Source organism: Panthera pardus, unplaced genomic scaffold, assembly GCF_024362965.1.
Source record: "Panthera pardus isolate Hobbes unplaced genomic scaffold, ASM2436296v1 HiC_scaffold_22, whole genome shotgun sequence".
In the NCBI taxonomy this organism is placed as follows: Eukaryota; Metazoa; Chordata; class Mammalia; order Carnivora; family Felidae; genus Panthera; species Panthera pardus.
This window is the reverse complement of record NW_026526788.1, coordinates 36059464-36074247: the sequence shown is the minus strand read 5'-3', so window position 1 is coordinate 36074247 and position 14784 is coordinate 36059464. Positions and strand designations below refer to the sequence as shown.

Here is a 14784-nt window from a genome sequence, read left to right as displayed (position 1 = left end):
TCCTCTAAGCCTAAAACAAATTGTAATGAGAAGTTTGGTTATCAAGCAGCCCCATCTTGAACCCTCCCGAAAGTATTCTGCTCATTGGCATGCAGGTTTTCTGGCCAACATCTCCCCATCCCAAACGTCTTTGTCTACATTGCCACATCTTCACACACATCCATACATTTTCTTCTTATTCATTTCATTTTGACTTATTTAAATAGTTGAAGCAAAACACTCTATTTATGGCTTCTGTGAAAACATATTTTATATCTCATGCTAAAACTGTTAAGAAAATAAAAAAAATGCCTGCTGTTTTTCTTTCTGTCTTTTTCTTCTTATTTGGATGGCACACATTTTGCTGCTTCATGGAGATATACAGAAAAATCAATTCCTAAGCATAAAATGCAACTCACATTAAGGAGACTGCAAACGATAACTAATTATGATGAGTTGCTATGTAAATCATTCAATGGCAGTCCCAGCAATCAATTTCAAACACAAATAGACCAAGCCCCTGGCTGCAGAAGAGGATGAACACCTACCAAATGTGTCAGAGATAACGGCAAGATTGCCAAGGTTGGGTGGAAGTAGGTTGGCAACCATCTCCAAGCAAGTTTCCATAGATTTCCTCTTGGTTTCTTGCATTCTTTCTTTCATACACTTAAAGTCCAATGCTTAATACAACAAGGTAACTATGGCATATTTTCAAGACTGTATAAGCATCAGGGAAAAATAATAATTCAGGGATGTTCACTGGACTTGCAATAACTTTGCAAAATGTGCATACAAATGCACCGTAATGGGGCCTTTGGTGTGATAGCTACTGGCCATGTCAGATTATGGGATACGTGTGGGATTGTCTGTTCTAACCTGGCATCACCACCACCCTCTACTAAGGTTTTCTCTGCAGCTCAGAGGAGGAACTAGAAACTGCATTTCTGAGACTTCCCTTGGTGCATGATTCTACATTAGACTGAGCCAAACAGAGACACTGGAGTATGACTTGGAAATCCAGAGAGAAAGAGGAGCAGGGCAATGTCTGGGCAGTTCTAATGTTTGAAGCAGTGTCCAAGTGAACTTCTTTAGAGTCACTCCCACAGCGGCGCTGCACATAGAGAATGTCACTAGGAGGTTCCCAGGCATTCCTGACATGTGCAGAAACTTCAGCAAGCTCTCAAGGATCACCAGCCTCGGTGTGAGGCTGGGACACTGAGTGGGGTCTTCCCTGACTGGATAAGGCTCTCTCTCATTCCTCACATTAAAACCCTTCATGATGTGAATATATAGTGGGTCTTCTTTTTTCCTATCTGAATACAGACTGATGCCATAGCATTCTCCCCTTTGGTTTTTCAAACTTTCTCTGCTCTTGAATTTATAGACTTGTAATTTAAAAGAAGGGAGGGAAGGAAAGTAACACAATTCTTTTGACAAAAACAGGCAAGGATACTATAATACTTTGCTGCAGCCTTAGCAAAGGATTTGGAAATTCACCCCTGGCAGTGGCCATTTCCAGGCCATTTCTCTGCCTGTACTTTCTTCTTCCCTCCAGCACAATGCCACGGTCAGTCCTGTATTTGCTTCAGATGTCCTGTGTGAAGGACACATGTCAGGGGTGGCCTGGGAGTCAAGGACACAGAACTCTGAATATTTTTTTCCCTGCCTCTGTCAATGAGTGACTTAGTCTTCCCCAGCAGTTCTTGGCGCCTTCCTCTGTTAAATGGGGATAATAATATTTACTCTTCCTACTTTATAGGGTTGTCTTGAGTATGATATGGTCTATTCACTAAACAGAAATGTTTTCCCCAAAAGACACAGTGGTCTATATAAATGCAAATTCCATTTCTAACAGCTACCAGATAAAGAGTGGCAATACCTGGCAGGCAGGTGTATGTCCTATGCACATATTTAAAGAAACATTTTTCTAACATTTCAACACTCCTCATAATGTGGATACCCAATAGAGGATATAGTAAGTAGACTGCCACTAGGTATCAACTGGGATCATTGACACAGCCGCGTGGTCCCTGTACTCTAAAGACATACTCAGACCTAGAGCAGAATTCTCAGAGAGATTCAGGCACACCATTCTAAAACCACATATATATCACAGCCTGCATCTCATTGCAAGTCCAGCCCCTTCTTTGAAGCTTCTGTTCTAGTAAAATAATTCTATTAGTTGCTTTAATTCATCCTATTTCCTTCCTACCATCAAAATACCAGACTTTGAAAACTATGACATAAAAATTATTATCTACTTGGAAGTTATACAATGTGGCTAAAATGATGTCTGGCAATGAACCAATAGATATAGACCCAACCATGGTGATATGGGGTTGTGAAAGCAACCAAAGTTGAGGTCTGAGGTCCACAAGGCTGGCCTTTCCTTCCAGTATCACTCACTCCCAAAGAAAGATGGGTCTCTTTTCTCAGACACAATCAAGTTATCTCACAGAGGCATCTAAATTACTGACTTTCGTCTCTCATCATTTACTGAACAAATATTAACCTGAGCTTCTATTAAGCAGGAAGCCCTGTGCTAGGCATTGCAGGCACAATGGTGAGCAAAGAGACACAATCTCCATCAATGCCTCTAAGACCTTATAGCCTGTCCAAGAAGACAGTCCCCAAATAAAAGAGCACTGACCTAATATAAATGTGTGGGGTGGTATCAGAAGAGTCTTCCTTACAGCTGGGATATTTAAGCTGATACCTGTAGTATGAGCAGGAACCAGTGATGTGAAAGAGAAGAACAATCAGAATCTTTACTGCCCCTCAGGGAACTTTCATTTATGAAGAGTTCAAGATATACATACACTTCACCTCTATCACACAAAGAAGAATATAAACAATTGCACTAAGGAGAAAGAGGCAAATATTACAAGTACCTCAGGAAGAGGAAAAATCAATGTAAGAAACAATTTCTTATAAGAATCAAAAAGTACAGTGCATTATTATCCCTACAATGCATGGATTAGCTGTAAATTACAGATGCAAAATCCTTTGCATTTGAATCTACAGTCCTTAGGAAATGAATCTTGGGTTTATCAGACTCGACATTGGAAGTTACATAAAAGGACAAGCAAAGGGAAAATGGCATGTACAGAAAAATAGCAATTTGCACATGAACTACTGCCCACCAGTTTATGTAGTTGTTGGTGCGGAATGAAAAGAGATTGGGAACTGGATGAATCAAAAATTATTTGCAAATAGAACTTCCACTTAAGATTTTATAGACCAAGTTTCAGACATCATGGAGGATTTCACTTGGGAAAGAAATGATGTAATTTGCCTTCACAATGTGAAAGAGCCTCCCTGGATAAAGGTTTGTAAACTGTTTCCATAAAGGTATTAACAAATGATACTCAGATAGTTTGGTGGTTTATATGATCAGAAAAAAAAGAATAATTTCTTTAACTTAAATATAAAAAAGCAAAGTGGCATTAAGTAGTCTCATTCCAGGTGCTGAAAAATCAGGCTTTCCTCACTTGTTATCATAGGATTCACGCCAAGCTAAAACATATCAGTCTCATCTCTTCCCTACATGGATCATTCCAATAATAATTCAAACTTAATGAATTTCTCTGGCTCTCTCTTTACTGGTATCCACAAGACCACAGGCCCAAAGACCTGGCCACCAATTCATTATGTTCACTTTTTTCACTACCAGGTCCTTCGAACTAATCAAGCAACCGGCTCATTAAATGGATAAGGTATTCCTCAGTAAAACCGAGATATCTGTTGCTGGGTCCTTTAGATAACAACGTTCCCATAATGTCGGGCTCTGACATCATCAAAGGGCATTTGTTTTAACTCTAAACACCTTGGGCATTTTTCCATATTCCAAATATTACTCAACATACCTTCACAACTTGTAGTCTTATTCCATTTCTTTAACGTTCAAATTTCTTGTTTTACTATTACAGTGAAATATGGTCCTATTATTGGAGATTATCATTCATCTCATTATGTCCTTCTTTTGTGAAATCTCAATTTCATGGCTAGATCAACTTTTACAAGTGGACTTGGGGGCTCTGAGACTTCAATTCCTATGCAGTGTACTCAATGATCTATACAGTAAAAATACCTTTATTTAAATATAAGAAACCAATAAATAAATCCATGAGGATATAATGCTAGAGTTAATTGGTTATTCTGTCTAGATATGGTATTGTTATTCACCTAGAGGAACTCTCCACCTGCCCCCCCACCAAAAAAAAAAACCAAAACAAAACAAAACAAAAAACACCAGTCTCTAAAGGAATATGTTCAAGACTTCCATAAGGACATTCAGTGAGGGAGCTCTATTCGCGGTCCTCAAAATACAGCACGTGGGTAGCTGTTTGTTCTACTTGCCTTTGAACAAAGTTGATTTCCACAAAACTGACACCTAATGAACAGAATTCTAATTGAACCAAAATATATGCAAATGTAGAAAAGTCCTACTGTGCCCAGACAACAAATAGGCAACAAAGGTCCAAATCACAGACACCTGGAATCCTGCAATACACTCTTGATCATTGCCTGCAGAGTAGAAGTGTGCCATTTGCCCAGAGCCCACATGTCTTCTCAAGTGCCAGCTTCCCCACTTTCTGGGCATCTCTACAGCCTTTGTTCATGCCCATCCATCCTGCAAAGAAGGTGGGAGCTGGAACAGTCCTTATTCAGTGTTGCCTGAATGTATGAGGGGAGTTTCCCGCTTGGGGAAATGTTGTTCAAAGTATGGAATGCCCTCAATAAAAGCCTGTTCTTACTTAGATTGGAAGGCAGATTCACAATTAAGAAACATGCCTGTAGTCATAACCAGGATAAAAGGGGTAAAGCAGTTATACCACATGGCCTCGTGTCCCCCCGGTTCCAACAAAGGTGATCATAGAGTCCTTGGCCTAAGCAGACAGCAAAGGGATGAGGCATTTTTAAATTATATTCCATGTAGACTCTAGAAATGGTAGTAAGAATTCAAGTGTTCGGGAATACCAGGTAAGCCAAATTAATGTTTTTGAGGATCAGATAATTTAAGAAAAGCCGTGCATTGATCCTGGGCAATGTTGTTAGGCAAATTGGAATTCCTTTTAGTTGTAACATAGAGTTCATTCATTTTAAAATTACAGATTTAAACTATTCTCTCCAAACAATGATACTTCTACAAACATTAGTGAGTTTCTCAATTCTCTCCAACACTTTTGCTGCGGGTAATGATCTACTTAGTAATTTTTAAGTACTATAATCTCTTTACTTAAAAAAAAATCAAATCACAAAATTATATTATAGCATGGATTTATTTGCCTTCCCAGTAGACCGCCACTAAATTCTATTTAATATGAGTTAAAATCACTAGGTTTGACAGGTATGGTTTTCTCATCAAGACCTTGAAAAGCACTGTGTTCCTTCTAAAGTGCAGAGGCAACAATAATGAGCCCAGAGCTCTGCACAGCCAAGTGTCTCTCCCTGTAACTACTAAGAGCAATAAAAAGCTGAGTTCCTACCTCGGTGATTGGTGAGATCCCTGGAAGCAGAAGGCAGGGGTGTATAGGGGTGCTCTGGAGGGGCCTCGACATGGTCACTGGAAGCCTGCGTAATAAAAGAACATGTCAACATGAAGTAACACCAGCCACTAAATACCTTCATTTACCAAACATGTCTTCTAGGGATCTGGGTCTGGAGGAAGTATTATCAACCAAGACTCTTCTTAGGAAGCAAGAGTTGTCTGTGCTGAGATGTTCTGGTGAGTGCAGGGTAGCATAGGAAGCTTTGAAGAGTCTCACTAACAGGTGAAAGGGCTCTGTGACAAAGGGATGGTTTGTTTATTGTGTTGAACTGAAAGGTGAGAAGGAGGAAGGAGAGAGGGTAAAGGTCACAGGCCTTCTTCAGGTGCTTCCCACAGATTCAGTGTTCACTGTGAGTAGATTTCTATGGAAACCAGTGAAGATGCTGGGCTTTGCCCCAGGGTGGATGGGGAAAAACAGGGCCAGTTTACGTGGGCCCAGTGGCATGGAGACACAGAAGCTCAGTAGCATGAACCGAAGGATATAAACCATTGTACACTGTGCATTTGGGGTTCTGGCTAAGTTTAACAACCACACTGAAAAACTCATCTGAAATTTGGTACATAATGGTCCCCAATAAAACTTTGCCATTCCAAAGCCTAAAAGAAAATGATATGAAATGTATCTGTGAAAATGGTTTTTTATTGTACACAACAGCTCTTTAACCATCGAACTGTATATAGTGTGACCTGTATGGGTAAGAAGTGCTACCTTTCTTTCTCTGTAACTCTACAACTAAGGGGATGAAGCCAGGAAGAAAGGACTATGGCTGTGGAGTCAGGTGTCCCTCAGAACCCATGACCGTTCTGACACATTCAGTGTGGATACTTATAGCAAGAAGCATCACTATTGCAATTCTTACTGAGACTTCTGAATCAAATACTACTTTTTTTTTTTTTTAATATCCAAAAAAGAACATCTGCTAGGATCAAAATCCTAAGCTTACAACCTTTCCAAGCTTCAAAAAAAGTAAATTTCATTAATGCTACATTTTTCTTTCTGGAATAGGAAATATATTCTATGGGATATTATTTGCCCTGCTTGGAGCAGGCCTTTTCTCCAAAGAGATTATCTACATTATAGGAATCAAAGCTAAGTAGGAGATTAGACCTACTTGCTAGAAAAACCCTTTAAACCCTGCTTCTGACATTTGAGATGTTTGATTAAGCAGCTTTCAGTGGAGACTTTACAGAAAGAGTTCTGAATGGAGCAAAATCAGAAGCTCTGTCCCTAAGGTAGAGACAGATTTCAGGTAGCACAACTTCACTCCAGCTCCAAAGGAAACATGTGGTGTTTAAAGCTTGATGTGAGGGTACTGGGTCCTGAAAGATAAAAGTTCAGTCACCAAGAAAAATGTTTTAAAAAGTAGATAGGACTTGCTAGATACCATATCATTAGATACTTAGGACACTGCAGAAATTAGATTAATTTTCAAATACTAAAGTCACCACATGTCCCTCCATTTGGCATTCAGGGTCTCTTGCAATCCCCACATGATAAATGAGACACAGTGACAGTGTTCTAAATATGGCACCTATTCAATGCTGGAGGCAGGATATATGGGGCAAAGTAATGGCAGCTGTCCTTCCACAGATCTACCATACTTCCTTAGTAAAAGGCTGTAGGTTCTCTGTCAATGTTTCTGTTCCACCTCAATGCTATAAAGGCCCAAAATACCAGTATGAATTTTAGGTTGCTATATTGTGATATTTCTTAGTGTGTTTAATCTCAATTTGGGCTGTTGACAATTTGATGACAGCTTTTCCTAAAATTACTGGAAAAAACTACCTTTCAGCAAATACCTCTGACTGGGCAAAACATTAGAGATCTACAACCAAGGGTAAAATAGCTATTTACCTTTATTTCCAATTGTAGTCAAAGCAAAATTGGTGTGGCATGAGTTCGGTTTTACAGTCATCATTCTATGCCTAGCATTTAATTATTTTTCTTCTTGGTGTCCATTTATAAACTCAAGTCATGGAAAAGAATCCAGGAAAAGAACAATTTTGCAAACTGTTGGTGGAATGTCTTTGGCTGGATGTTTAAGGAAGCTACTACAAATTAAGATTCTAAATACCAGTTCTTTGACTTGGCTCTTATCATAATGAAGTCCATGGGATTTTTTCAATAGTGATGTACACATTTGTTCTCTCGATATTATGGTTATAGGAACAATTAAGAAAAGAGTGATTATCATATGAAACAAGTGGACAAGACAACGTCTTAAACTTGCACATTACCTGCCCCCAAATAAAGAACTTCCCTTGAAACTGAAGCAACATACCCATAGTATATTGAGTATGAAATGACTGAAATGTAAATGGAAAAAGTTAAGTAATGTTTTCTTTTACCTGGATTAAGAAGATATGCCTAAAATGGGAATAAAGGAAATTTGGGTAAATCTGAATCTTCAGAACCATAAATCTTCTCAAATCTTTGAGTCCTTGCCAAATTTCCTAACTACTTATGGCAGAAAGTTATACTCTTACATTTTATTTTTTAAGTCATTCCTACCCCAATATATTTGTAATAACTACAATAAAATATTAGCATCTGGAATACATATGTCCCTAAATAATTAAAAATCTAATAGAAAAATGGACAATGGAAATGTCAGGAAATTCAAAGAAGAGAAAACCTGAGTGGTTAATAAATGAAAGAGAAGAAGGTCAAATTCACTAGTCCGAAGAGCAATGCAAATTAAAACAAGATACAATTTTTCCACTCACCATATTGGCCAACTTTCAAGTCTTACAACAAGGGCTAAGGTGAATGAAGGGAAATGAACTTTTATCCTCTCGTCCCTTGCCAGTGGGAATAGACATTGGTTCAACTACTTTGGAGAGTAATTTAGCAGTACCTAATAAAACTAAAAATTTTATTTAAAATCTATTTTATTTAAAATGTATGTACTATGGAAAATTTCACTCAGGTCTATAAAGTGGAACATAAAACAGTGTTTATTCCATGATTATTTAGAACACACCAAATTGGAAATAGTTCAAATGCCTGTCAATAAGGAAAATGGATAAATAAAATATTGTATATTTGTATGACAGAATAATATTTAGCATTTAAGAGCAATAAATCTGGTTTATGTATCTCTAGTTGAATAGGTCTAAAATTTTAACACAGAAAACATAAATAAATAAATAAATAAATAAATAAATAAATAAATTTAACATAGAGTGAAAATACAAGTTGCAAAATGACAAATATGAAATATCTATATCTATATCTATATATATATCTTCATCTTCAACCTCATGTGTGTATGGAAACATCTAACAATTACACTAGTTAAACACTAACTTCATGAAAATGGCTGCCTCTGCCAGAATGCAGGGTAATAGGACTGGAGCTAATGGGATAGGGGAGGCTTCAAATATATATATATACAAATATATACACACATACATACACACACATGTATATATGGTTTATTTATTTTATTTAAATAAAGACTTAGAAACAGATATGTCAATATATTAGAAAATACAAAGTCTATATGTTAGTTACATGTGTTCACTATTTCTCAACTTTTCTACATTTTTGAAATTTCTCAAACAAGAAAATCGAAAAAACAAATATTCCTATTTCCTCTCTGATCCATACAGCCCTATATTGATATGAACCCATAATGAGAGGAAATTCCTCTAACAGTTTCCCAGTACTTGCACAACACGGAAACATGAATTTAGGCGGTTTCTGGTTTGCCTTTTGTGACGAAATACCCCCATTTCTGTTTTTCTTAAGGCTTCTGAGTATGACAAAGGAATAGAAAAAGCTGATAAATACTAGTGAATGTGTACCCCCTTCATACTAAGGCTTGAAAGGCTCATGCCAGCCTAGTAAGTTCTTCTGCTTAAGATTTGTCAAAGCATACTGAAGGTTTCTGTCCTCTTTCCCTACTCACAAATGGATAGTTGCTGATAATTTTTTAAACTCACAGCAATAATGATAATAGTCACTAATATACTGCACTTTGCAATTTCCATGGTGCAGGAAGGAAGACAGAACTTTGGCAGCCTCGCTGGAAAAGAGTCAGTGGAAGTGCAGCACACTCCATGAGAGACTTGCAGAGTGAGAATCTCACTCCGTGGTTGAAGAAAACAAATGTCTTCAGATGAGTATGTAAAATTCAAGTCCCTTCCCATTGGGTGCATTCCATGGAAACCTGCATTCCAGTGGATATTTCTGAACATCATGGATGCCCTGAAGGAATATGATACAGACCACAGGAGGAGTGATTTGGCAGGCTTCAAAACAAGAAGGGGGCAGCTACAAAGTTGTTTAATAGCCATAAATCTCCTACTATTTTTCACAAAATACCATCTAAGACCACATCTCCACAACTCATTCCCCATTACTCAGCTCAAGTGGAGCGCTTTGGCATGCTCACTCACCCTTAAATCATACACAGCATAAAGTGATCCCGGGTCTGGGAAATTTGTCAGCCTCCTTCAAGCAAAAGCAATCTTCGCTTTTCATCACAATTCATTCCCTGAAACTGTGGTATAAAGCTGACTCTTCTAAAAACATTTATTTTCTTTCATAAGAAAAAGCATCACTCATTTAGTTATCAAGTATTTAATAACCACCTACTATATGCCAAGGCCTGTGCTGCGAATACCAAGAAAAATAAAATGAGGACTTGGGTTGCATTCCTGACTCATCAAAAAAAATGATAACCATGATTAATACTAGTTATTAAGAGTCACCAACTGGTAGCATGACCCCCAAACTCTGCACTGTCGCAGAAATTTATCCCTGACCTCTATTACAACACATGACCACATGGAAGAGTAATTATGTCCCTGCTTGTTTCTTACTCATACTAAGAGAAAGCTTTCCAGATTAACTATATTAGCTTTCTAAGATTAACTATACTATTAACCCTTGTACCCAACATGCTGCCAGAAATATAGAAAACAGTCAATGCATTGTGATTGAATGAATCAAACATTTTAATGTCAAAGATAAAACTAGCTATACAATGATTGCAATTGGACACAACAAAAGTCTGAGCTAGGTTGCCAGAATCAGAGATAAAAACTTGCCATCACCTAAAAGATTAAATTAGAAGCCGAAGAACGAGCCAGAACGGGGAGACTTCTGACCTGCTCCAAGGTAAATGCACCATGCCTTTCAGTGTGAAGCAAGATAGAAAGCCTTCATGACAGATGCATTGTGTTGGGAATGACAGACAGGCTTAGGAGTGGAAAAGGCCATATATTGTCAGAGCGAGAAGTCATGAAACTAGGAGGGAATAAAAAACGGTAAGGTACAGGATGAGGTTGAGTCAATAACCAAGAGACCAAGAAATGTCCCAAAGGGGCAAAGAGTAGATTCTGGGCAAGAGCACAGCATTCAGCTGATTGAAGGGGCTGAAGGCTAGTTCAGACTATAAGTCAGTCATATAAATTAGTCATAGAAGGGGTAGGTGCCAAAGACCTCCCTAAAGTAAGGAAGCCCCTTGAAGGCAACATCCTGGAGCTTCCCATTGTTTCTATCTGATAAAGGGGTCCACTTATGCCAGTTACTAAAATGGCATCAGATCCAGAGTTGTAGTTTAGAAATATTTATGGAAGGAGAGACGAGGCAGGGAAGGGAAAAAAAAAAAGAACCAGGAACAGAAAAAAGGAAGGAAGGAAGGGAGATAGGAAGGAAGGGAGGGGATGGAAGGAAGGAAGGGAGGAAGGAAGGGAGGAAGGAAGGGAGGGAGGACAGATGGACTATGGTTTAGGCATTTTGTGGACTGTTTAATAAATAATAAAATCACAGAATGTAGGAGATGTAAAAGACTTTACAAATCATCCAGAGCAGTAGCTTCCAAAATATTTTTAGCAGCCACTTACATAGCAAAAGGAAAAATAAAAACTAAATATTGGGCATTATGGAAATAGTGATGATTTCTTATGGCAACCAAATAACACTATAATATAAAAAAGGGAGAAACATGCCAAGATTTTTATGATATAATATTAAGCAAACACAGTAAATATTAAAATAGTATACACACTGTGATTTTTAATGATATAAAATTAACAAGAGGTAAAAGCTAATAGGCAAAGATTAAAAGATTTTTGTTAATGTGATTTAGAGTGATTTGATTTTTCAACTTATTTAATTGTGTCATTGCTTCTTGCAATTTAAAATATTTAAAATTTAAATATTTAAAATCCTAACTACTTATCAAGGCAGATATGAAAGAATGCATTTTTCCATCAAGTATCTCTCCAATCTCTCCCACTGGAGGGAGGAGAAGTGGACAAAGAGGGAGGAATATTAGGAGGTAAGGGGGAAAAAGAAGGGGATTGGAAAGAAAGGAGCACAATGAAGCACAGGAGCTAATATTTCCTGAATATGTCCTAAGTGCTAATGATTTTCCAGTGTATGAGGTATATCCTATTGTTACTCTCATTTGAGAAGTGAGAAAACAGAGAAGCAGGATAAGTAATACATCCAAGACTGTGCAGTTCAAAAGTCCACAGTGTGATCAGGCACCAAGTCAGAAGCCCAAAGCCTCCCAAAGCCAACTTGTTTCCCCAGTTCCACCTTGTGTCTGCATTGGGGGCCCCAGGTTTATGGTACTCCTCTCCTGATCATCCCTCACTTTTGCCCCACACCACTGTCAACAGGGCCCTATCTGATCCTTTCTGGTAGGAATGTAGACTTCAAGAGCACGGGGGCCAACATCCAAATTGAGAGTGAATGCCTTGCGGCCCCTAACACAGGAACTTCTTGAACAATCGAATGAGAGAGAATTTACTAAAAAGAGCATGGGTAATTTAAAAAGTGGAATATTCTATCTATAAACAAATGTTTATCTTTGTCCACAGAAATATGATGAAATGCAAGTTAATAATTTGCTTCTCATTATTAATCCTTGCTGAAAATTTAGTATTTGTCCTAATGTTCAAACATAGAATATAATCACAATGTAATACTATAACTTCAAAGTAATGAATGTATATATGAATGTGTGTGTGTCCCATTTCTTGAGCACTAATTATATGCAGGCATTTTACACAGAGTTTCATTTAACTATCCCAACAACCTTAAGATACAAGTACCATTATTATTATTATTATTTTATAGATAAGGCAACTGAAATTGAGGGAGGTTATATAACTTGCACAAGATCACCCAGCTACCATATGCGGGATTTGGAGTTCCGACCAACACTGCTTGGTTGCATAGCCTGAGTCCCAAAACTGTACAATGAATTTGAAGCTTGAAGGTATCTAAAAAATCCTTCCTGGGTTTAGTATATAACTAAGGAAGATAATATATTTGTGGAGAGATGATCCAGTTCATGTTAATATGCAACATGTTTTGTGGCCTGGCATGTAAATAAAACCATGAAGTTATTTATTAATAACTCATTGACTATGCCATGTAAACACAGGAGTAGTCTCATTGGCCACTTGGGGTTGACATAATCAGTGGGTCTGGAGTCAACCTGTACCAGCTCACAAAAACCAGTGGTTAAATTTTCAGGAATTCTGTGTTTTGGTTGTTTAACACAGTCTTTATTTAAAATTAAATTACATACACTTGTAATTGCACAAATAATATTTAAAGGTAATATATACCATAACTCATAACTTCCTAATTATTTTACAAAATTTTACTGTTATTTATGCTCTTTAAATTATTTATGTCTATCATATCTATATAGTGGAAATACTATAGAATGATGTGTTGCTACATATCTCTTCCCAGCTCTTCAGTGATGTCACTTCGGTGGCCTGACACTGCCATGGTGGTAGTATTCATGGCAGATGTTGCCAAGTGCTACAAATTAGGGACTGAGTTGTTCTTTTATTGATCTCTTAAACTTAAGCAAGTGATAGAAAAAATGTTAATGATGTAGATTAAACTTAAAAGTATACTGTGCCTTCAGGGCACCTGAGTGGCTCAGTCAGTTAAGCGTCTGACGCTTGATCTCAGCTCAGTTCCTGATCTCAGGGTCATGAGTTCAAGCCCAGCATTGGGCTCCACGCTGGGTGTGAAGCCTACTTAAAAAAAGAAAAGAAAAGAAAAGAAAAAAATACATTGCACCTGTAGCCAAAATGTTGTGAACAGCATAAAAATGTGAGGAAATATTCTTCCAGTATTCAAAACCTGTTATCCAGTTAGTAAACATGTAGCTCATGTCACTGACAAATGAGGGAAGTTCTGACATACTTAGCAAGGAGGGAAAATCATTGATATTTCCTATCAGAATTACACTTGTTCACCTGCCACAACCTTAGGTTGGCTATGGACATGAGACTTTCGCCAAAATAATCAAAAGTATTCTATAAGGATCAACTGGCTGAAGGGAATTTATAACATAAAGTATTATCTATTTAATTTTTATTTATAAGTTGTGAGTTACTCACCCTTTATGTACATAAAAATTACGATAAACTGTGTACACATAAGCATGCATACTTTTTTCCCCCCAGAGAGCTAGTAAAGCTAGTGCTTTACCAGCATACCACTACATACAACACTTATTAAGTTTGGGGCTATGTAGAAAAGGGCTATTTTATGGCCTAGGAATGGAAAGGATAGTAAGAAAAAAGCTAATTAAGCTTCAAGGATTCTGTCCTTGACTTATTTACAACTTGGTATCTTCTACTTCCCTGTTGTCTATGCTCAGATGCCTCACTGACCAAGATTTAGAGCCAGTCTCCATCTGGCTGTATGACCTTGGGCAATTTACTTAAACTCTTTAAGCCACTTTCTTCAAGTATAAAATGGTAAAAACAATAGTCATGCTATTATGACACGAGGAGGAGGAGGATGGGTAAAAATGGCTAACACATATCCGTCCTACTTTGTATCTGGGACTATTGTATGGGACTATTGTAAACACTTTGCATGTATTAATTTATTCAATCTTCACAACATTTCCCATGAGGCAGCTACAGCCCCCACTCCTACGTTACAGATGAGGAAAACTAAGGCCCAGAGAAATTAAGTAATTTGACCAAGGTCTCACTTAGTTTCTTGGGCTACTAGTATGTGGCAGACCTGGGACACAAATCCAGGCAGCTTGCCTCCAGTGGCCACTGTCTTAACCATTCTGATGCTATGCAGCCTCTCTTCCCAGTAGAGGTGAACATTAAGTAAGATAGACAAAGATGACAGTATTTCTCATTAAATGTTAGCCGTGATTTATTTTTACTTCATTCTCATTTTGTATAACCTGTAATTTTGCATATCTTACCTCTTCAAGTAGATTTAAGTTTCTTGAGAAGTA

The 14784-nt window shown here is 37.7% G+C and overlaps 1 protein-coding gene across 2 annotated transcripts in view; it reads right to left on the bottom strand.

The window, feature by feature from the left end:
• LRMDA (leucine rich melanocyte differentiation associated) overlaps positions 1 to 14784 on the bottom strand; it is a 1024583-nt gene that overhangs the window by 197173 nt on the left and 812626 nt on the right. For both annotated transcript variants that reach the window (XM_053909590.1, XM_053909594.1), the window contains one exon: positions 5469 to 5553. In XM_053909590.1, the coding sequence (XP_053765565.1) occupies positions 5469 to 5553 (85 nt within the window). The remainder of the gene's footprint in view (positions 1 to 5468; positions 5554 to 14784) is intronic.